The 23,824-nt window shown below is 37.8% G+C and overlaps 1 protein-coding gene across 2 annotated transcripts in view; it reads left to right on the forward strand.

The window, feature by feature from the left end:
• Positions 1-929: 929 nt before the first annotated feature.
• Positions 930-23,824, forward strand: part of LOC149833088 (ARM repeat superfamily protein) — a 78,955-nt gene continuing 56,060 nt past the window's right edge. Inside the window, exons 1-13 of one of the 2 annotated variants that reach the window (XM_090014896.1) lie at positions 930-1,204; positions 2,100-2,192; positions 3,583-3,755; positions 5,101-5,374; positions 5,448-5,515; positions 5,601-5,670; positions 5,761-6,117; positions 19,446-19,525; positions 19,611-19,662; positions 19,848-20,001; positions 20,186-20,273; positions 21,106-21,208; positions 21,284-21,374. In XM_090014896.1, coding sequence (XP_089871022.1) covers positions 1,043-1,204; positions 2,100-2,192; positions 3,583-3,755; positions 5,101-5,374; positions 5,448-5,515; positions 5,601-5,670; positions 5,761-6,117; positions 19,446-19,525; positions 19,611-19,662; positions 19,848-20,001; positions 20,186-20,273; positions 21,106-21,208; positions 21,284-21,374 — 1,765 coding nt within the window. In that variant the 5' untranslated portion in view covers positions 930-1,042. The remainder of the gene's footprint in view (positions 1,205-2,099; positions 2,193-3,582; positions 3,756-5,100; positions 5,375-5,447; positions 5,516-5,600; positions 5,671-5,760; positions 6,118-19,445; positions 19,526-19,610; positions 19,663-19,847; positions 20,002-20,185; positions 20,274-21,105; positions 21,209-21,283; positions 21,375-23,824) is intronic. The other variant, XM_090014897.1, reaches the window with a different exon arrangement.

Raw genomic sequence — 23,824 nt, forward strand, 5'->3', positions numbered from 1 at the left:
AATCTATTAGTGTATATTTCAAATGAAAAATGGAGATGGGCATATGGGTCACTGCAAAATCCAAAGCTTTTGCTGTAAAAGGGCTGCCATCGCCAGAGAGAGAGAGAGAACCCTCATATCTTCGCCGCCACAAACATCGTGAGAAAGAGAAAGGGTAGACGCAAGTTCGTCGGTCCTTCACCGGCCACCAAAGTCATTGCCACATAGCCTCCATGCTATGCTGATGCCTCCTTTACCGGCCTCAGCCCGCTGGCGCGCCTTGTTTTGTCCGAAACTCAAGAGGGTAGTAGGGTTACATACACTAAACAGAGGGGGGACAAAAATGAGATAGAGGAGTAGGGTTTCCGACCCTTACCCTTTTTTTGTTTATATTTACAAGGAGAAACCACCCTTGGATCAGAGGCCTGGTGGTTCTGGCTTTGCTTGGCGTACTTACGATCACTATACCGGTAGCGTAAGATTCCGTGGGCTTGCTCAAAGGATGATGCTCATGGGATATGAACCTAGAACTCCTGCCTAGCGGCCTAGGCCCTCATCCCACTACGCCAACCCCCCTTGGGGCATCGACCCTTGCACCTTAATTTAAACTATTGTTTTTTTTACTGTCTTATAACGTGAACCGTATTGGCATCCAACGACACTGGTTCACTTAAAATTCTACATACTCTTGACCGACTTCATGTGATGATATTTTTCAAGACTCGTCCGAGTCATCCGAGTTGCCAATAAAAATCGGCCGATTTTGCATTGAACCGAGTCAGGTAGTTTTTTTTAACTCGACACATGATCGATCAGAGTCGTCTCGGACGAGTCTCGAGTCGACTCGCCGAGATTGCCAGCGATTACTAAAGGACGGCCCTGATAATTCCGCAACATGTAAATACCCGTTAAATAAGTTCAAAACCGCGGCTTGGTGGCCTTCCCGGATCAAGTGGGATGAGAAATGCCGCCATCTCCCTGCCCCGGCGCCGGTCGGAAACCCAGATGAGAGACCCCCCTTCCAAACCCTAGAAGGCAGAGAGGGCGGCGAGCTGCTTCATCCATGGAAGCTTCTAGAGTTAGGTCGTGGCGGACCGCCTTCCTGACGCTCAGGGATGAGGCCCTAACCTCCACCTCAACCCCTTCCCTTCTACCGCTCCTTCGGAACCTCACCGCGCAGGCGGAGATCATAGTGTCCGCCGCTTCCGATCTGCCGCCTCGAGAGGTACTTTCCTTCCCGATCATCGTTAGCCTGACTAGATGCCTGATTTCGATATGCTTTTGGTAAATCAGGTCGTTCGAAAATTCGTTTATGTAACTTGAATTTCTGGAGCTTTTTTCTTCTCTACGCCTCGAGTTTTCTTTCTTTTCCTTTAGGATCGCGGTCGATGAAGTTCTGAAAGCCAGGGGATGCAGTTTGTGCCAGGACACCCGTTCTGGACGAGGAATTCAGAACCTATTGAATGAACTTCGATTTAGAAAAAAAATGTTTATTGTTTTTCTTTCTTTGGGCATTAAGTAATTAACAATGCAAATTTCTCGCGCGGTATCACTGATAGTTTTGCTGTTAGTCATTAGTAATTTACACGGGTTAAAGATGCTGTTCATCATTAGTGATTCACATAGGTTATGTGAGTTAGTGGAATTCCGAATTTCCATGCTATTTTCCTTCACTTCTTAGATGGAGTAAAATTAGGTGAAGTTCATGGCATGATGCATCTAGATAATTGGTTTAGATGGGAAAAATTGCTAATTCGCTCTATATGGTTGCAAACTTCCAACTTCTAATTTAATAATTTCTTCTTAATGTCCTATATTTTTCCTCATGGTTTCTATAATGTAGTAAAAATCTGTAAATTTATGAAAAGCGTAGAAGATAGACTCACTTTGTATATATCTTTTTTCAGTTTGAAAGAGGGAGAATACCAAGGCTTGGCCCCTTGACCAGTCATTAAAAGCCACTATGTTTCATAGTGCATTTATCGATATATATCTTTTAGTTAACGGCTTCTTGACACATCTGAAATACTTATTTCATCTGGTGCAACTGTTAACGAGGGCCCATAAACGTAAAACATTGGATTATAATATATTTCCATTGTCCAAATCTGTGGTTTCAGGTGGCTTCAGATGTGATGCTGCTGGTGGAATTGACGTCGAGTGTTCCAGTAGCCAATGACACTGCTGGTACTCTTGTTCAAACATGTCACTTGGTAAACGGTCTTGTTCACTGTCTCTTCCTTGCCAATTAATGAAAGCTAGTTTTGTGTATTATTGGACTTTTCATTATTATTTATTTATTTGTACATCCCGGTGGTCTTACACGAGTCTTTCTTATTCATTAGGTTATCTTCATGCAATTTTTACATATGTTCTATGTGAATCATGTAATGGCGGATAGATGGTAAAATTTGAGGTTCTAGAATACTGATGTTCGGTTTATGTTTTTTATGAACACTTAAATTAGTGCCCCTTTTAAGCAAATCATCAAAGAACTATTACTTACTACACATTGCATACAAATTATTGTGCTGATGCCTTCTGTTAGGCAAAGGCATGCGGCTTTTTCATATTCAACCAATCTCATTGATTGTAGTTCCGTTACGATCTTCCTTACGTGATAAGTCATTTGTGTTGTGTGCTGTTCCCAAATGTGGACACAGTCAGCCTATGAGACGAGCTTTTGGAAACAAGTAAAGTGTTTTTATGGTAACATTAAATATTCTTTATTGCTAAAGAATATAATAGTTTACAATTACATTGGTCATATTTTCACTTATTCTTTTTTCGTTATTATGATTTTGAACTTCTTTGTATCAACTTATGCTATGTTTTTCTTTGTTTTATAGAGTGTCTGTTGGTTAGTTGTTTTGGCACTGTATGATGACTTATACCTGGTTAATGCAAATGATTTAATTGGCATCACATCCATTTTTCTTAAATTAATTCACGTCTCCACTATGATCATTCTTAAATTAAGGTGGAACCCTGGGACTTCCCTGATTAGAAAATTTATTTGTGTATGCCTGTCCTGGTACTAGTCCCAGGTAGCATTTGCAAATGTTTGTTACACCTGTCATGATGCTACTAACTCATGCTTCAGATGTAGTTTGAATCTGCATGCTAATTCATAATGCTTTGCATGTGTTTGGTATTTTTCCAGTTTGACATGACCAATTGTAAAAAATTGGCATCCCTCAGGGTTCTTGCATTACTAGTTCTCCATCTAAATGTTACAGTTGCCTTCAGCAGTCTGTTAGAAATCCCAAGTTGTCTGCTCATTTTGTGACATAGTTCTACTTTTTGATTGCTTGCATAATTCGTTAACTTTTTTGCTGTTTGTACTGCTTAGTTGTTCTAGTAATTTTGTAAGATGAAATATATGTGTATCTGTGATTCTTATCGTATTCTTGAGAGCTGTTTGATTGATGCCAACACCATTCTTCTTCCAACGTCTACACTATGACATTAGCCTTCCCCTAGCGACTTTCATTAATGTGCTCTGTGGATGACTGTAGCAGGTTACATCAGAGGTTGCTGGCATTTTCTTTGATCCTCCATGCTTAGTCTTTTATTGGTGATATTGCTTCTGTATGTATGCAGATTTATGATATTAGTTTCCGAGCGCAACTGGAGTTGAACTTAAGTTGCTGCCTTCTTATGATTGGATTTCTTGAGAAGATTGTAGAATGTTTTACCTCTAGTTCTATAGGAAGGGATCACGTGCAACATTTTGGCATGAACAGAACCTTGATGGAAGCCTTACATATCCTTGGGTGAGATTTTGATTTTAATGTAACAGCTTTTCTCTGTTAATAGCTTTTGCATTACCAGTGTATTATGACGAATTTACGCCTTTGACATTCTACTAAGGCATTGCTTTTTTTGGGTGAAATGAAAATAATATTCTTTTGCATTGAAACATTTATAATAACAAGTGTGGTGTATTTGTCATCATGTCTTCATTTTGATCTATGCATTGGTTGTCATTTGTTTTTTGAATGCTGAGGCACACATGGTATTTCTTCAACCCATGCATTGGCAGTATAAAAAAAATTCGTATTGCATTATGCTCATATTGAAGACCATGATGAGTCGATGACGTATATCATTACTCTTTGCAGTAAAATTTGAATGTTGAGATGTCTGTTACAAAAATAACCAGATTTTAATAGAATTTTATTAAATCATGTCATGGTATTGACATGATTTTGTTTGTTGAAATCATACAATAAAATTTATCAGGTGTTTGTGACCAAATCTATTTTGTTGCACATCCTGTTATCCTTAAGAAGGTATAAATGCCTGTGGGTGTTTGGATTTGAGTATTTTGAAGAGGCAAAATGGCAAAATCCATTTTAGGTTTTCAAAAAGTAAAATTTTAAGATCACCAAAATCATCCTTGAGAAGGTGAAGTTCTTCGAGGTGGGCAAATTTGTGGTTAATCCAGCTGATTTTTGGAGTTAGGGATTTAAATTCTCAATTATTGTTGTTGAGATAAACCTTTTGCTCATTTTCTCAATGGTTGGAGTTCATTTTAGCAGCAACCATGTTTATAAGCTTCTTCTATAAGACCTTGTTTGATGCATCAAATTGTTTTGATTCTATATTGAGTTTTCCTGTTTTCTCAATGGTTGGACTTCATTTTAGGTGCAACCATATTTCAAAGTTTCTTCTCTAAGACCTTGCTTGATTCATGGATACTGTATTGAGAATAAATTCTCAAGTGCTAAGCTTTGTCTCTTGGTCAATTGCTCTATGTAATTGTTCAATGTTGATGGTTCTATCACAGGTGGCTGTTGTTTACCTAATGTATGTTTTGGATTGTCTGTCTGTGTGCAGTTGGTTGGTTTCAGTGTTGTTGGAAAGCTTATGCTGTATGTTGCGTGAAATTTTTTTGATTATTACACATGAAAAACCATTGCCTATAAGATTGATCTAGATTTTAGTGCATTTGTTCTTGGTTTTCAGAATGTGGTTAGTATAAACCATGGAAGCCGTTCCTGTTAAATGTTTTTACTTATCAATATCTGATGATAAGAAAGTTTATGGATGCTATTTAACAATTATGAAAAACATTTAGTTATGTCATGGTTGCTGTCTTGAAATCACTACTTGCAGAGAACTGGTGAACAGGAGTGGTGGAAATTGGTCTTTATGCCAGACTTCTCAGCTGGTTAAACTTCTTCTTCGTGTTGTTTCCTTTCTGCATACACGTTTGTCTATCCAACCATGTTCATATGTCTATCACGATAACACTATAACTACGAGAACCAAATTCCATCAGTCTGAAAATTTATTGGAGGTTCAATGCGTAGCATTTTCCATGTTAGGGGATGCATTCTCAAGAATCGGATCTTCTGTTTCTGATGACAAATGGAGATCAACACTTGAGGTATGTCTGGTTGATTTTAAAAGTGATGCAAGTCTACTTTATATCCATCTTATGTATGTATAAATTTTATTAGGTTTTGAGGACAGAGATGGATGCATTGGCTGAAAGGAACATTCTTGTGGAAGAAAGTGTGATGTCTAAGTACTGTTCCTTTCACTGGATTGGCTTCCACTTTCCATGTCTCAATTTGTTTACAGTGTTGTTGAGCGCCTCTTTATTTTTTTAGGTATTATGCTTCTCTTTTGCGCTGCTTGCATTTGGTACTTGCAGATCGGAAGGCACCTATTTCTGAGCATGTAAGGGCACCTTTTGTTAGTTTGACACATCTTTGTTATCATCACTTTCTGATATTTGTAAGTTAATTGTGTAACGTGTAACTTATGTAGGTAGCTGGCTTTGTGGCGACACTGAAAATGTTCTTCACATATGGTCTTTCTCATAGATCATCGTTAAGTTGTCCAAATGCCAGTTCTAGTATTATGGAACATTGCACTCCAAACAGAATTATTCGATTGGGGGATTCTACAAAAAATGAGCATGGACGTTATCGACCTCCCCATCTGCGGAAAAGAGAGAAAATGAAGATGCAGCCATTGAATGACAATGGTTCAGGAAGTCTTTTGCCATGTGTAACTGGTTATTCTACATCAGATTCTGAACAAAGTGATAGTGATGGAAAACCTAAGGTTGCAGACCGTTTTCGAAGCTCTAAGGCTAGAACAGCTGCCATTATCTGTATTCAGGTAATGCTAATGATTCACTAGAATTTGTATCTTGGTGCTATTGTAACTATTTTCTTCCCTTCATCTAGTTGAACAGTGTTGGAATTGCAGTTCTATTGAGATCATCAATCTTGTAGAAGCTGTGTTGTATGATACAATAAATATAATAAATTGTAAAGTCATAGGTCCATATAATACAACCCACTTCCCTTATATCTGAAAAAGTGGTGTGTTTGTACCATAGTCACATATATCGGTGATATTTTGAAAATATCGTGATATTATTGCTGTAAATTCAGCAAACAATAATATAGGTAAAATATCACAATATTATCAATTAGTTTTAATGTATTTATTTATTTTTTACATTTTAAATATGTTTTTTCTTTCTTTTACATTTTTACTTATTTCTTTTATTATTTATGTATTTTTTTCAAAACATGATATTTTCTTACTTATTTTTGTTATTTTTTAAGCCCTGATATTTCCCGAGATTTATCACCAAACAATATCGCGAGAAATAGCCTCGCCGAGATATAGCCGATACCGATACTTGTGACTATGGTTTGTACAGTATCTGATCATATCATTTTGTACTTTATGATGTGTCATGTCATAAGATACTAGTTTCTAGTTCTTTTTTTGTCTGCAAATTTTTAGACATCTTTCAAAATTTCTTTTGTACTTTTGATTATATTTTTTGAGATTTTGTTCACTCCTTATTCACCCTATTCAAAGCAAAGAATAGAGAGGGACTTTCTTCTTAGATTATTACAAAGAATGTGTAGGACTGAAACAAAAGAAGAAGATTTTTGAAATCTTTGCTTCATGTACCCTATGATAAAATATGATAAACATGTATTTCAGACCCTTTCAGTATACCTTCAGGTATGTTTTTTACAACATTGTTTGAGATGGTTAGGATGGATCAAGTTGATATAATCTTAGCCCATTCAACTTTTCTACAAGAATTATGAAATAAACTTGCTATGAACTTCAAACTGATAAATTACTTGCTTTGGCTTGTCATTGTGTACTCTTTAACCCTTTCCAGGATGCGTACTTAATGAGGTGGATAATTCGATCAGCATCTTTAAGTTTGGCCAACCAGGCTTCTATCAGTAAGTGTCAATTAGGGATGCACATGGGTTGGAGTTACAACCTTACCTGTTGATACTGCCAGATCTAGCATATATCATAATGCAGCCCACGTGGTTGGGTTCTCTTGGATCTTATTCCAGGTTTGCATAGGCATATGCATTCGGATCCATGTCAGAACTAGGACCAACTCTGTAATGGAATGGTTCAAAAGAGCAATATGCTCACAAAAGCAAGAAGCACCGAAATACTCACAAAGCCACCAAGGGCAAATAGCAAAGGCCACTAAAGGCACACACACACATAAGACATAATGGGCACAAAAGTGAGAGAGCACAATATAAAAAATAATAAATTGTTTAAGCCAGAAATGCTTGAGAAAAGCATGAGCAACAAAGAAGGGCAAAACCGCTTATATTTACAAAACAGAGGGTATACTGGCAGTTAGAATAGCCTAGTGGCTAGATGAACTAGTCGTTGGACTAGCTAATGGCTGGTGGCCAAAAGATACAAAAAAATGCCCATAAAGGGCATGAAAAATTCAAAATACAAAAAATTCAAAAGAGGAACCTAGAAATACAATCTCTCTCTCTCTCTCTACACACACACACATATATATATATATATAAAATTATATATACACAAACATATACATATAATTTAACAAACCCAACCTGTTTTATGTTTTTCACATGAATCCTCTAGAGTTTGCCTAGTTAGCCAAACCCAGTATCTACCCAAATCAGATCTGTAGAGAAACCCAATACTGCACAGGAACTGAGAGAGAGAGAGAGAGAGAGAGAGAGAGAGAGAGAGAGAGAGAGAGAGAGAGAGAGAAGGAAAAAATCGTAACTTACCTTTAGGGCTAAACATCTCTTGTTTAAATAGAGGTTTAGCCTAATAAACAAATTACAAAGAGGTCCCTCATTATTTGTAAAATTCTAAAGAGCCATCTTTTAAGTATAAATAATAACTTTAAAGATAAAACATTGAAACTAACTAATAGTCGACTAGTCTCAACACTCCCCCTCAAGCTGGAGCATAGATATCGATCATGCTCAGTTTGCTGCAATATTTTGAGAAACTGGGCCTAGCAAGAGGCTTTGTAAACATATCTGCAACTTGATCCTCCGAGTTCAAATGCTTGGTAGAGATATGTCCAGCTTGAACCATATCTCTTACATAGTGGCAGCCAACTTCAATATGTTTTGTCCTCTCATGAAACACAAGATTATTTGCTATATACATAGCTGCCTTGTTATCACACATCATCACCATAGGAGATGAGACCTTCACTTGAAGATCATTTAATACATTTCGAACCCACATCAATTCAGCTGCTGTTTGGGCTATAACCCTATATTCTGATTCAACACTCGACCTAGCAACCACGGTTTGTTTCTTACTTCTCCATGAAATTAAATTACCCCCCATAAACACACAGAATCCAGTGGTAGATTTTCTATCCTTAACAGATCCAGCATAATCAGCATCAGAGTAGGCAACTATCTCTAGGGTTCCCCCTTTCTTAAATAATAACCCTTTTCCAGGGGAAGATTTTAAGTACCTGAGAATCATCATTGCAGCATTCCAGTGTATTTCATTCAGATTTTTCATAAACTGGCTAATCTTGCTTACTGCTAAAGCAATATCTGGTCTAGTCACAGTCACATATAGTAACATCCCTACTAATGAGCGATAACTTTTGCTATCCACAGGTTTCGACTCTTCTTCCAACAACTGAACTTTGTGATCCATGAGAATATTTGCTGGTTTGGCTCCCAACATTCCTGTTTCTTTTAATAAATCAAGAACATACTTACGTTGAGATAAAACCAAGCCTTCACTGCTTCTGGCAGCTTCTATACCCAAGAAGTATCTAAGAGGACCAAGATCTTTTGTAACAAAATGCTTTTGAATATGAGCCTTTGTAGCTGCAATATCGTTCATATCATCTCCTGTAAGGATGATGTCATCCACATATGCCACCATAACAACTAGACCTGAGTTAGTTTTCTTGATAAATAATGTGTGATTGACACTGATCGCTTAAAGCCAAACTTTGACATCACGTCAAACAACTTTTGAAACCATGCACGAGGACTTTGTTTCAGACCATATATCACCTTCTTTAACCTGCACACCTTCTGATACTCCCCCTCAACCTCAAACCCAGGAGGTTGCTGCATGTATACTATTTCTGACAGATCCTTATATAGAAATGCAGTTTTTACATCTAGTTGACACAGACACCATCCATGGTGAACAACTACAGAGAGAACTAGATGGATGATACCCATTCGTGCGACAGGAGAGAAAGTTTCAAAGAAATCAACACCATATGTCTGAGTATACCCTTTTGCTACTAATCTGGCCTTGTATCTTTCAATAGAACCATCTGAGTGATACTTAATGGTATATACCCATTTACATCCAACAATGTTTGCATCCACTGGGGGATTAATTAGGTCCCACGTCTGTTGAGACAATAAGGCATCCATTTCCTCTTGCATTGCCTGCTTCCATCTACTATCAAGCTCTGCTTGTTGATAGTTCAAAGGAATAGTTTCAACAGATAAGGCGAAAATAAAAGCTTTCATCTGACTTCCAATTCTGGCATCAGACACAAAATGAGATATAGGATATAAGGTACATTGTCGTGTCCCCTTACGTAGGGCTATTGGCCTGTTATTATCAACAGGAGGATCACTGTCACCAAGAATACTTACCTCAGGAGAAGAAGAAAGAGAAGGCTCAGGATGAGGTGGAGCTCTATGCACATATACCAATGGGGGATTGTGAAACCGTGAGGAAGGTAGAGTGGGACCCGGTAATGGAAGTACAAATTCCAAAGGGAAAGGAGGAATAGGAAGGGGAAAGGAGTCATTTAGATCAACTTGCATCTGAGATCCAGTATGAGAATAATATGGAACAGACTCCAGGAAAGATACATCCGCACTGACATACTCCCGATGAGAAATAGGGTCATAACATCGATAGCCCTTTTGGTTCTTTGGATAACCTATAAAAATACATTTAATTGCTTGAGTTGCTAATTTATCACGGTCAGGTCCAAGTTTATGCACAAAGCAAATACACCAAAAAACTTTGGGCGAGAAAGAGAAAAGAGGAGCATTGGGCTTCAGGATGTGCAAAGGATTTTTGTCGTCCATGGATAATGAAGGCATACAGTTGATCAGATAACAGACTCTGATAACAACATCACCCCAATAGGAAGCAGGAGCATTGGATTGAATCATAAGGATACGTGCTATATCAAGAAGATGCTTGTGTTTTCGTTCAGCCACCCCATTTTGTTGGGAAGTATAGGCACAAGAGGTTTGAGGTTGAATGCCATGGTCTTGATAAAATTGCAACAAGGCTTTTGTTTTGAACTCAGACATTATCAATGCGGATAATCTTAACAACAGATTCAAACTGAGTTTTTATTTCAAGAATCAATGACTTAATAATACTAGGAACTTCAGATCTTTCTTTTATTAGGAATACCCAAGACAACTTAGAAAAACAATAACAAGATAATATCGATACTGAGTCCTAGTAGGAATCTTACTAGGACCCCATACATCCGCATGAAGAAGCTCAAAGACCTTATGACTGGACTGACTTTGACTAGAAGGGAACGAACTTCGATGATGCTTGCCCAATTGACATGCTTCACACTGAAATAAAGTAGTAGAGAAAATTTAAGGAATGACATGACGAAGCTTTGACAATGACGGATGACCAAGACGAAGATGCCACTGAACAGGACTCGAGGAATAGTCGACTGCAGCAAAACTGTGCCCTACTGGGTGATGTAAGTAGTAGACTCCATGTTCTTCAGAGCCTCCACCAATCTTTTTCTCCGTTAGCAAATCCTGAAAATGACAACCAACAAGATCAAATATCACTCTAAAGTTTAGCTCTTTTGTAAGACAACTCACTGAAAGTAAACTTTGAGGAAATGAAGGAGCATGAAAAACATTTTTCAAATGCAAGGAGGAAGATGTAAAAACATTTCCCTGACCAACTACCAGAGAAGAGCTCCCATCTGCTAATGAGACTCCCCGATGAGTAGTAATATCCTTTATATCTGAAAAATAATGAGAATTTCCACATAGATGTCTAGATGCACCTGAGTCAATAATCCACTTACTATCATTGAGATGAAAATGGTTCCTTGTTGCATAGGCCACACCGGCTACATGAGAGGAGGAGCTTGAAGGACGAAGAGCAACCAATTGTTCATATTCAGCACGACTCATGAAAATGCAGTCACTGGGAGACGAGGCTTCATTTGCATTTGCTACATCTAGTTTTGTAACATTAGCTTTTGGAGCATTAGGCCTCGATGCAGGAAAGGAAGGCCGCCCATGTTTATCTTAGCAACGGTCTTCTAAGTGCCCGGATTTTCCACAAAATGTGCATTGAAGTTTACCTCTATCTCCCACACTTCTTCCACGACCACGTCCTCTAATGTTCAGAGTATTTCCATGACCATAACCAAAAGGAACAACTAAGGCAGATGTCTGAGATATATGATGAGATTGTGGGAGAGAAAAAAACAAGTCTGCTCAAGCGATTGTATGCATAAGCTAGAGTAGGTACATTAGATTCAATTAACATTTGGACTTTAGCAACCGAGAATTCGGAAGATAGCCCTGTGAGGAACCGAGCAACCATGGTCTATTCTTGATGATCCTTATGCTTTGAACAACACAGAGGCCTGTGAGCATTAAGCCTTTTAAAGGCAACTTTAACGGATGCATAGTACTGGGCCAATGTTTGATCTCCCTGCTGCAAATTATATATTTCTTGTTCCACTTGCAGAATACGACTCACATTTGTTTCCTGAGAGTAAGTATCTCGAAGATTATCCCACATCTGTTTAGCTGTATTATAATAGATTAGACCGTCTGCAATATGAGGTTCAATACTGTTCATGATCCATGACATAACAATGCCATTATCTTCATCCCAAGTAACATATTTTCCCACTTTATCACTCGGTTCAATTTCCAGCAAAATATGTTTTCTACGATGTCCAGATACCGACATCATAAAGGTTCGAGACCACCTGGCATAGTTAGTTTCATTTAATTTCACCGAAGACCTATACGAAAAGGGATTCGCAAAAGCCTTATATTCCCTAGTAGATTCAGTCTTAGAATCAACCTTCTGAGTTTCAGCCATAATGAAGAAAGCTTATGCAGGAAAAGACAACACTGCTGCAATGTACGACAAAAAAAATTTGAAAAAAAACTTATCAGATTGAATCTGAGTATGTTACGAACCCACAGTAAGTTCGACACACTGCATAAGCAACGACACCCCACGATTTTTTGAAGAAACACTACATCAGATCTGAGATCAGATCTGAACCATTCCAATCTCCTCTACAGGAGCAACCAAAAAAAAACTCCATGCCATCTTTGATCACGACACAAAAAAAATCTGTATATTTAATCACAACTATGTTAGGCTCAGTTCCAATGCAGACTGCTCACGATACAGGATTCACGGCAGAAAAAATATTGAACCACGCGATACCCCATTCACGGCAACACAGTTCCGATGAAGACTGCTCACAGTACAAAAAAAAAATAGAAGTTGCGATACTCCATTCACGGCAACCCCAGATTGATCGAAGTGTTCCACCATACTAATTAGAAATTTCTTTTCTCATCCAGATCCAGGATTAACATTATAAGATTTGCTTCAGATTCACGACTGAATCCAGGTCCAGTTGATAAAATCACAACTCATGAAGACATCACAGTTGACGATATACAGTCCAGATGACGACAATGTTGCCGAGCTCTATGGATCTGATTACAGATCTATGTCTTGACTCTTGTCAGACAATAGATCTGTTATCAGATCTATGCCACCCAAATTAAAGAAGGTAGAGCACACACCTTTTTTTTTTTCTGTCGCAGATCAAACTCTGGTTTACGCTCCCACGACCTCCAGCTCTGATACCATGTAGAGAAACCCAATACTGCACAGGAACTGAGAGAGAGAGAGAGCGCAACTGAGAAGGAAAAAATCCTAACTTACCTTTAGGGCTAAACACCTCTTCTTTAAATAGAGGTTTAGCCTAATAAACAAATTACAAAGAGGTCCCTCATTATTTGTAAAATTTTAAAGAGCCATCTTTTAAGAATAAATAATAACTTTAAAGATAAAACATTGAAACTAATTAGTAGTCGACTAGTCTTAACAAGATCTAGATCCATATTTGATTATGTGATTCAAGTTGGATGAACCAAGGTTACCATATTAGGAAGCGGAAGCGGAAAACAAAACGAGAAGCAAAAGTGAGATATTTTAAAATTGATAAGAAGCGAGAAATCAATTTAAAATATGAATAAAAGAGGAAGTGATATGAGATCAACTGGGAAGCAAAATACAAATCAGGTCAGAGTCTAATTCCACCTAGGTCAGAACCAAACCCAACCCACTGACACCCTTACCCTTAGCCAGGTAGGCAGAGCCCTTGTCCAACAATATTTACAGTGGAACTGATGCATTTGGATTGAATCAGACTTCCATTCAAAACTGATGGTTTCATGAGTGCTAAAAAGAGATTTGGATTCCTTGACATTTAGATCTGGATTGGTAAAATAGTAGTATCGTGCATTTTGTGGGTAGTGTATGAGTGGGAATCATTTTGTATGTCGAATATATAGCTCTTATCTTGTAGTCTAGAGTCGATTGAGTTGGACTCATATGGATCCACATATATGAGTACGGACCAAATATCAGGGTATTTTTTCAAGTTTCTTGAAAATGCCATATTTTGTCACACAAACATTAGGTCTTAGTATTACAACATGTTCCATTCCCTTAGTAGCATCATCTCCTTGATACTTCCAATGCTTAACGTGTATCTGTTGCCCTTGTGCTTAAATCCTCGTCGCTACAAACCAATCCTATATAGGAATTATAAATTTGTTACAAGTAGATCTATTAGATCGGTTTGTCAATAGCTTTAAGCCATAATTTCACTTTTTTTTAGGAAATGATATCATGATATTTTGAAATTATGGTGATATTTTCAAATGAAAATATCACAATTGTATGTTGATGTGTGCATACATATTACAATTTAAATTTTTTAATTTCATTTATTTTGTGAATATATTGCCAATAAAACTGCAAGAACCGCAAAAATTTCATTTTCTCATGAAATTAAAGGTCATGTGGTTGCAACTTTAAACTTTTGACAATATGGCAGGGATAGGGAGGTAGTACGTAAACCTGTATTAGTAAACAATCAGTCAGCCACATGCTTTCAAAGCTTTTTCTTTATTTTTACTCGAGAAACTGCCCCAGGCACAAAGACCTAGCCGCCATGGCTCAACTCGAAGCATGTTATATGTTTTCCCTAGAAGACGCAGGTGCGTGTTCGAGGGTCCGAATGAGTGCCACGTATATAAGCACGTGAGGCTCGTATCCCCGTGTGTGTCATCATCACTTAACGTCAGAGTCCAATGCGGTTGCAAAGACTTAAGTACCCTTTCCCGCCATGAAACGACGGTTCGAGAAAATGACAAAAATGTCCTCCATCCAAAAAAGGGAAACGACAGTTTGAGAAAAAGACACAAATGTCCTACATCCAGAAAGTTGAGGATGATGTTAACTCTTCAAAGTCTAAACGTTCCGTTTTTGCCCTAAACTATAAACTTTTGCACCATCTGCTATAACAAGAGCTCCCTTTGACGATGCACCCTTTGCCGTCATTTGCTGCTGTCGGAGCACCCTTTGCCGTCGTCTGCTACCACCTAAGCATTCTTTGTCGTCGTCTGCGCAGTGGCAACATTGTTGTCACCATCGGCTGCGTCTACCACGCTTCTTTTGAGAAGAAATGGAAGTATCAAGGGGATGATGCTACTAAGGGAGTGGAACATGTTGTAATAGACCTAATGTTTGTGTGACAAAATGTGACCTACCCAACAACTAGAATTCTACACAGAAGAGGCTCCTAGAGAGCTGTTAGGACCAAGGTTTTAAAACCCGTGACTCGAAACTCGACTCGTTCTTTATTGACTCGTGACTCGGCGGGTCAACTCGGTGACTCAGACCGGGTTTTGTTAACTTTTGATTTTAAAAGAAAAACAATATATAAATTGTCAGTCCATGGGAAAGATGTATTATTCATTACAAGAGTGATTCATCACATCAACACCTTCATAGCCCTTGGGAACTACATGATCTCAATGGCACTGGTATCCTGTGTGATTATGGATTACAGTCACTTGGATCATGCAATATACAGAGAATGGCAGGTCGAGTTAAGAGATTCATTATTTTGGACAAACAAAGAACACATAATGGAGTTGGACAGATTTTTTCACCATGCATCACCTTGAAAGAATTCAAACAACTATTAGCAGCTCGAAAGAAGATAGAATAAAATTTTCAATGCCTAAGATTAGAGGTTAGGAAAAGTGAAATTGCTGCAGGCCTTAGATTCATGATGCCCAGCTCTTAAATAAAAAAGATTCCAATTAGACAAAGGGCAGAAACAAAGACAGATGATGTTGGTAAAATGGCCCAGAAGCTGCACCCGATGCTACAGACTGGGGAAAAGTATCACTGTATAAGATAAACTATCATTTACAAGAACATAAAGTGGAAAACTAGAAGTTGCCTTGGACCTCTAGTGGTCCACGAAAGGGTGGTGATGGGGCAATGTTAGTTATAGAAGCAGAGTTTTTTTATGAAGTTGTATCATCATGTATGTAAAGTAATATGTGATATTCAGATAAGGAATCCTTAGGTCCTAACTCTCCAATCTCCATGTGTCTTGAAAAAAATCCCTGCTTTTAGATGCATAGAATTCTTTGTTAATTGGGTTTATAGACTAGAATGCTTTGTTGTTTGATTTATATACTATAACAACTATTTGTTCAAAAAAATCTTTCCTGACAGTTCATGGGAAAGATGTATTATTCAGTACAAAAGTGAATATGTGTATGTGAAATACCCAAAAAATCAAATTTCAAACATCCCAGAACTCGCCCGAGTCAAGCCGAGTCAGCAGCCGAGTTTTCACAGCCCGAGTTAAGCTTGCCGGGTTGAGCTGGAGGGCCGAGCCGAGCCGAGTCACCGAGTTGACTCGACGAGTTTTAAAACACTGGTTAGGACCTACCAAACAGTTAGAATTCTAGCCATTGGGTAGAGTCTTAACGACTCTATCTAGATTCCCTAAAAAGCCCATGAGGTTTGGAAATAAATATATTATTTGAAAAAAAATAAAAATAAAAGTAAAGAAAATGAAAATACATAATAATCAGATTTATATGAGAAAAGACATCCAATAAAAAATGGTACCTCGGGAAAGGCAAGGTTTTTGTGAAGAAGTTTGCAAGTTGATATTCTTAAGTTACATATGATAGTAAAATGGTCTTCTTCGAAAATTCTTCTCAAACATTTTGACTGTCCATCTCAATTTGTTTAGTGCGCTCATGAAAAGTGTAATTTTTAGCAATGTAAATAGCACTCTTGTTATCACAACATAGTCTTGATGACTCTGTCACATGTACTGACATATCTTTGAATAGATGACTCAACCATACCATTTCAGTCGTGGTAGTTGCCATAGCTCGATATTCGGCTTTTGTGGAGGAGAGAGATACTTTATATTGCTTCTTACATTTTCATGAAACCAGAGAATCTCTTAAAAAAACACATAATATGTCATTTTGGCCTCCTCCTCTCAATCAGAGTCAGAATAAACAATTAAATTAAGAGGTGAAGACAATAAAAATAATCCTTTAGAAGCAGAGTTTTTTTGAATATCTAATAATACGCATCACAACACTCATATGCACAGTGGTAGGAGAGTGCTGAAATGGACTGACGTGTGAACTGCATTCTCTATGTCTAATGATCAAGTATGTCAATGCTCCAATCATCTGCCGATATGGAGTAGATCATATAAAGGTTCTCCATCATCAATCTTCATCTTTGCATATATCACTTTAGGAGTATCCACTCTTTTGTCGTCAATAATTTTAGACCTGTCAATAATTTCGATTGCAAATTTATTGCGCCCTAATGAAATGGATCAACACTAAAACACGTCACTTATAGACTTGCAAGAACACACTTCAATCAAGTATATCACTTGAATAAGTTAAAACACCCACACATGGGTCAAATATATATGTTATTGACTAGAAAAACTCTTTTGAGAGGGATAGATCAATACAAGGCCTTGTGGCCTATTTATAACAAATGGAGCCAGTAGGGAGCAGCTCCAATATGGCTTTTGGGCTGCTCCCTGGAGTTGCCCCCAAAACACAAAAACCGAAAAAGGTAAAACAAATAAAAAGTAAAAAGTAAAAAGAATGAAAAGTAAAATGAATAAAAGATTGTTAGCCCCTAATGGGTTGATGCCTATTACAGCAGAAAGACCGAATTACCCTTGCTGGGTATTTCGGTTTACAATATATATATATATATATATATATATATATATATATATATATATATATATATATTAACACAGTTCTAGGAGGAAAAAAAACTCCTAATAGAGCTTGTACCTCTACCTCCTAGTCCTTTTCTCGAAGAGCTCGCTCTTCTTTCTCTTCCTCTTCTTTTTGTACCCGCAACAACAGCCGTAACACTACTACTGGCACCAGCCACACCTTTTGTCTTCGCTGCAAAACTTCCTACTTCTGATCGTATGGTATGGGCTGTAGGATCAGAAGTAAGGAGCTCATCTTCGTAATACACATCCTATCAGAGCTCCTTATACCCCATTTTGCTTCATTCATCTCTCTTTTTTGTCTTTTTCCTCTCAAATCATCAAGTAATTGCTCCAATTGCTATTTTACGACATATGCAGTTTGCTTAACGCGAATGCTTGCACATTATGATGTGTCCTGACTAAATGATGCTTTAACCGAGAGATATCACCTGAAAAAACTATTTTTTGCAATAGTTGTATTTGATTCTTCAATCACGATATACTTCTGGTTATACTGACATTGCTTTGTATGTTAAGAATTCCTCAGGTTATAACTAGATCAGATAAGAAGGGAGTAGATCAAGTTAGACTTATTCTACTAACCTTGGTTTTCTCAGATTTTTCTTAGGGATTGAGGTTGTATATTCCCCTAGAGGGTACTTACTCTCTCAAAGTTGGAAAAGCAAACAACAGTTAACTAAAACAATTATAATGCAGATAAAGTGCAATGGTGAAGTCATAGCAACTAGGTTGAGGAGTGTCAAATTTCAACAAACCAGGCTACGCTGTCTACAAATTAGTACAAACATAAAGGATAAGAATAAGACATGACAAAAGTAAAGTACTAGAGGTATGGTACAAAGTAATTCTCACCTGATTTGCAAAGTCTGCAACTGAATGTATAACTTCAGCTATCATAACATGGCTAGAAGTTGCCAACCACACACCAAATTTCGGAGAGAAGACCAAGAAGTTGCGCCACAATGAAGTTGTCACTGCCTGTTGGCTTGAGTTAATTATGCACAATCAGGCAATACTAAAAATATAGATGGATCAGATATAGCTACATCTGAAGGAAGAACAAAACCATGAAAGAGACAAAGTTAACATAAATTATTTGAAAGTATTTATTCAAGTAGGCATCTGGAACAACTTAACCATTGAGTCCATCTATCCAATGCTGTTTGGAATTTCACAAATAAGATCTAGGCTCATATACTGCTCAGATCCAATGAATCCAACACAAGCAACTAATCTGATATATTTCATTGGTTTCAAACTTGAGTTTGTTAGACCAAGGTCATAATCAGCCCCAACCCAATCCTTTGATAGACATACCTTTATTATAGACTACAATTACCATGAAGCTTTTTAAATTCTTGGGGGCTGGCTTGAGAAGCCTGAAGCAACATGCTTCTTTCATCTTGTGTGACCGAGAATTTCAAAATAAAAAACAGTAAAGTTATGTAAAATTGTAAATTATATATATATATATATTATATAATTAATTGCTGTGTTCATGTGTCTATGGAAGACTGATGGTGAACTACTTCATTGGCATAAGGAGCAGTTCATGTAGAGAATGGCGGTAATTTATAAATATTATTGCATGACTACCAGAATAATATGCATTCCTTGTGCCTTTCTCAAGATTACTGTTCTTTGAGTATTAATTCAATGCAGCTATAGTTAGGGTAGTTTGTACTTTGTACTGATAAAAAGTTCCAGAATGAATGAAATTTACTTTCTAAACTGAAAATGTTAGGATCTCTGCCAAGCTGATCCTAAATCACTAAGTGCTCAATGGCCAATGCTTTTGCCAACAAATGACGTCTTGCAACCATGGTAAGCCATATACTGCTTTATATATTTTAATTTTTTGAGAAAGCCTCCATTTCTCACTTGAGTTTATTTCATACTCATCTTTCAGGAGTTACCAGCCAACTTTAGTGACTTGCTTGCTTTTTGACCCGGTACTAAAGGTGGTATTGCCATCTAGTGCTGTCTTTTCAGTTTTGTTTATTATCTTTGGATGATTATGTATTTGTACTTGGCAAAGAAAATGTATGTCCAATACTATCACGGAGAGCATATGTTTCTCTTGACTATTTCCTTAACGACAACTCTTGATAGTGTAGCTTACTCTTTTCTTTTCTTTTATCTATAGGTGCGGATGACAGCGGCTTTAGCATTGGCTGCATTACTTGATGGGTCTTCCTCTCTTTTTCTGCAAGTAGCAGAGTACAAGGAATTCCCCAGATGTAGCTCGTTTACAACACTTTCGAAATCTCTTGGCCAAGTTGTGATGCAACTTCACTCAGGTACTAAAAAGCTGTACATGAGATATATGTCAAATTACATGAAAAAATGGTTCAGAAAAATATTATACAGTATATATACTATATACTGGAATTAGCTGCTATTGCTCTCTCATGCCATCAAAGATGTTTCTTCTACTTCTGCATGCTCTTCATGGAATGTGATTCTTATATGTTTATGCTGCAGGACTTCTTTACCTGATTCAACATGAAAACCATAGCGGGTTGCTGGCATCGTTGTTTAAAGTCCTTATGCTTTTGGTTTCTGCTACACCGTATGCATTCTGTCTTATATATGAATCTCGTTTTTTCTTTCAAATTGATATTACGTGTCTCAACATTCAGTTGGTACCAGGCAGAGTCAGATCTATATTCTTTGTTGCCTGTTTTCATTGGATACTAGCTGCACCAGTGTTAGTGTATCCATGTTGGACATGATGAAGCAGTTCTCGGATGCTTCAAGGCACTGGAATTTTTAGTTCATGGTGTATTCAACACTTTTGGACACTCCTAATTGTCATTAGGCCACCCTTATTGTTTGATTTGAAGAATACATTTGGTGGTTAAGTTTGGTGTTTCTTCATGAAATTAAAAGCATTAGATGATTTTGAAAGCAAATGTTCTTTCTCTTTTATATAATCAACAGAGAATCGCGGAATGCAGTAAATAATATTTTGTAGACTTGTAGTCTCTCATGCATTACATTACTTGTTTAACATCCTGTTTCTCTGTATAATTCAAAGATCAGACATGCTGTGCTTTTCTATTTCTTTTTATGTGTGCAACTCTGCATGCACACTTGCGTTCATGCACCTGACACTGATATCACACCTTTCCCAGATAGCATAAGGTTATTAGTACCATTGTTTATCCTATTAACATGCCCAATTTTAACATTTTCTTGCAAATTTTCTGTGCTTTGTTTCTTTAATTGTTCTGTTTGCCATTAACTTTTTTCTTAGCTCTTTATTTTTCAGGGTTAAGCATGCTTGATGCTTATTTGTAGGCCTTTTCACTTTCGATCTGATGTCATTTTTGAACTAGATTTCTCTGCCTTTTACTCTTTGAGTAATGTACTCGTTTGTTTTTTCATTCCTCTGGTAATAGATATGCTCGAATGCCTGGGAAGCTATTGGCTACTGTTATTGCATCTGTGCAAGCAAGATCACAAGATCTCTTTTCAGCTAAAACAGATGAGACCAGCTTAGTGGTTAGTTCTGCTAGAATTTGTATGCTCTTAAATTCTATTATACCATTTTTATGTCCAAGAGTGTCTGTCATGCAGGGTGCTGCTATTAATTGTTTGGGGACTGCTTTTTTGATCTCTCCTCCATCTGTTGAAGTCATGGAAATGCTTAAAGAAGAAATATCAACAGGTATGCTGTCATTTATTTGGTCACATATCTGTTATTGGTTGCCAAATGGATTTGGTTATATGAATGTATTTATATTTTAATATTTCCATAATGCCATTCTCCACTGTTATCTTGTTGACATAGTCATTAGCTGTTTCTTCAATTGCCTCAAACTTTTTGAGCTAAATGTTCCATTTCATCCTGGCATTGTCCCACTTTATCCATTTTCTGGGAGGTAGCTTATGCAAGGATGTTCGTGCTATGACTGGGTTTGTAAAGCAATCTTCTGATGCTAATATAAGTAGTTGCATAGAGCTGAGGGTTTGTGGAAATTTTGAACTATTCCATATGGTCTCTTGAGGCAGAAGCACTATACGTATGGATGAGGAGACAATCCCAATAGGGGGTATGAACATTCCTTGCATCGTAATCCATCTAAATACTAGCATCCATCCCCAGACCCTGCATCATGACTATCACCAACAGAAGCTTTGAAAAAGTTTTGTTTTATGGAAATGCCTAGGACTAACTCTTAGCATTTGAAAAGAAAATCTTTGTTTTCATCAGCAACCTACTCTTGTTTGGATGTGCCAACTTAGCTGGAAAAAAGTGGTGAGATGGGAACTTGCATTTTGCCATGAAATGCAATTATCTGTTTACTCACTTTTTCAAGAATGATCCTATGCACTTTCCTACAAGTTTCAACACAATAAGGAACATCCATCTCTTCAACATAATAGGGAACACCCATCCTTAACCAGCTTTTAACATAATAGGGAACAACCATCTCTCTCTCTCAATGAAGTGGTAGTCATGAATCTCTCCCACAAATCCAACATGGGCTTCCCCTCTTTCTCTCGCTCAACCACACCTCATGGAAGTTGGATGGTTCTCAAAACTCTATCAGGTATCTGATCCGTTTGGATGCATCCAAACTGACCAGATAAGATGTAGTTGGCTTTGAGTTATCTTGGGCCAAGAAGATGAAAGCCCAAAGCAACACCAACAACTTGATGAGTATGTAGAACATTTATCTTGACTAAAACATGTCACACGGACTCGGCTCCAAGGTCGACACACCCGCGTCGACACGCAACAACACGGGTGCGGCTCGGACTCGGTCAACCCGACCCTGGGTGCGGTCAACACACCTAGGATCATTTTGGTCCATTTTTTGGATTTTTTTTTTAAATTTTCTGGGCTACAGAATTAAAAAAAAAATTTCTTGGGGGGGGGGGGCAGCGGGACCCGCGCCGGGGGGAACCCCCTCCCCCACTCCTGTAAGGAAAAAAACTCTGAATCAGGCTTCACAACTCATCACCTGTCCCCTAATGGGCACAACTTTGACCGAGTCTTTTATATATATATATATATATAGCCGAGTCCCCGTGTCCAAAATTTTTGAAATTGCGCCGCACCCGCACCCATGTGACATAGGTCACACGAAGTACTTAAGCCAGGCTGGTTCACGTATGCAACAAAAACACACAGGTCAAGCACTGGGTCCTCCGAAAGTTTAAGCTTCTTGGCTTGGTTTTAGCTCAACCTGATTGGCAAGCTATCAACTTTGTGCTTGAAAAAAACCAAACCTGAACTAATGATAGGGTGGAATATTTTCTGAACTCAATTCCAAAGTGTTATATCCCTGATGTAGTTTACAACTAAACTATACCCAACATAGAAGTGGAACCTGATGCCTATGAACTTGTTTATGTGCAACCTGTTATGTACCTGAGCCTAATGACCAGTATGGGTGTGACATGCATACCATAATGAAAGCTGAACATGAGCATGATTAATATCAGTTCGGAACTAGATTCAAATTTTGGATCTGATATAAAATGGGAAGTGATAAAACCTAGCTGAACTGCCCATTGGCATATAAGGACAACTCCACCTGATCTTAATGGGTTAAACATCCTTTCCTTGAAACTAGAACTGATTTTCCTTCGTGCTTCATCCACTATACCTGCAGCTTTCTGGTGTTCGAGTGGGAAAATGCAATCTTAAGTTGTGTCTGCATATGATGAGAAGGCATCTTATAAGGTTTATTTTCTCAGAGACGTCAATTCCATGATTTTTATTAGGCCTTTGTCAGTTGAAGTTCTAATTCAGTGGAGATGGGAAAATCAAATTATGGAAAACTCATTTCTTATCATAAGATTTTTGTAGAAAGAGGATGTGCTTAAAGAGAACATAAGCTTCTATTTCTACCAATGCTTCACACTGAGAATGGAGACAGCTAGCAACCATTATTCCCAGATCATAAGGGTTAACATATATCAGCAGTATGTTTGCATGCCAAGCTACTATTTGTGTGTGCGCAAGAGGGAGGGACATAAAAATACATAGAACTCCGTGCATGTGTGTTTTATACATGTGAAGATATAGGTTCACATGCAACATGTGAACCCTTTTTCTTTTCTCATGGCTTGCAAATATGTGTGTGCATGTGAGTGTGGTGTATGTCC

The sequence above is a fragment of the Nuphar pumila genome, chromosome 7 (assembly GCF_984573655.1).
Source record: "Nuphar pumila chromosome 7, dmNupPumi1.hap1.1, whole genome shotgun sequence".
Classification (NCBI taxonomy): domain Eukaryota; kingdom Viridiplantae; phylum Streptophyta; class Magnoliopsida; order Nymphaeales; family Nymphaeaceae; genus Nuphar; species Nuphar pumila.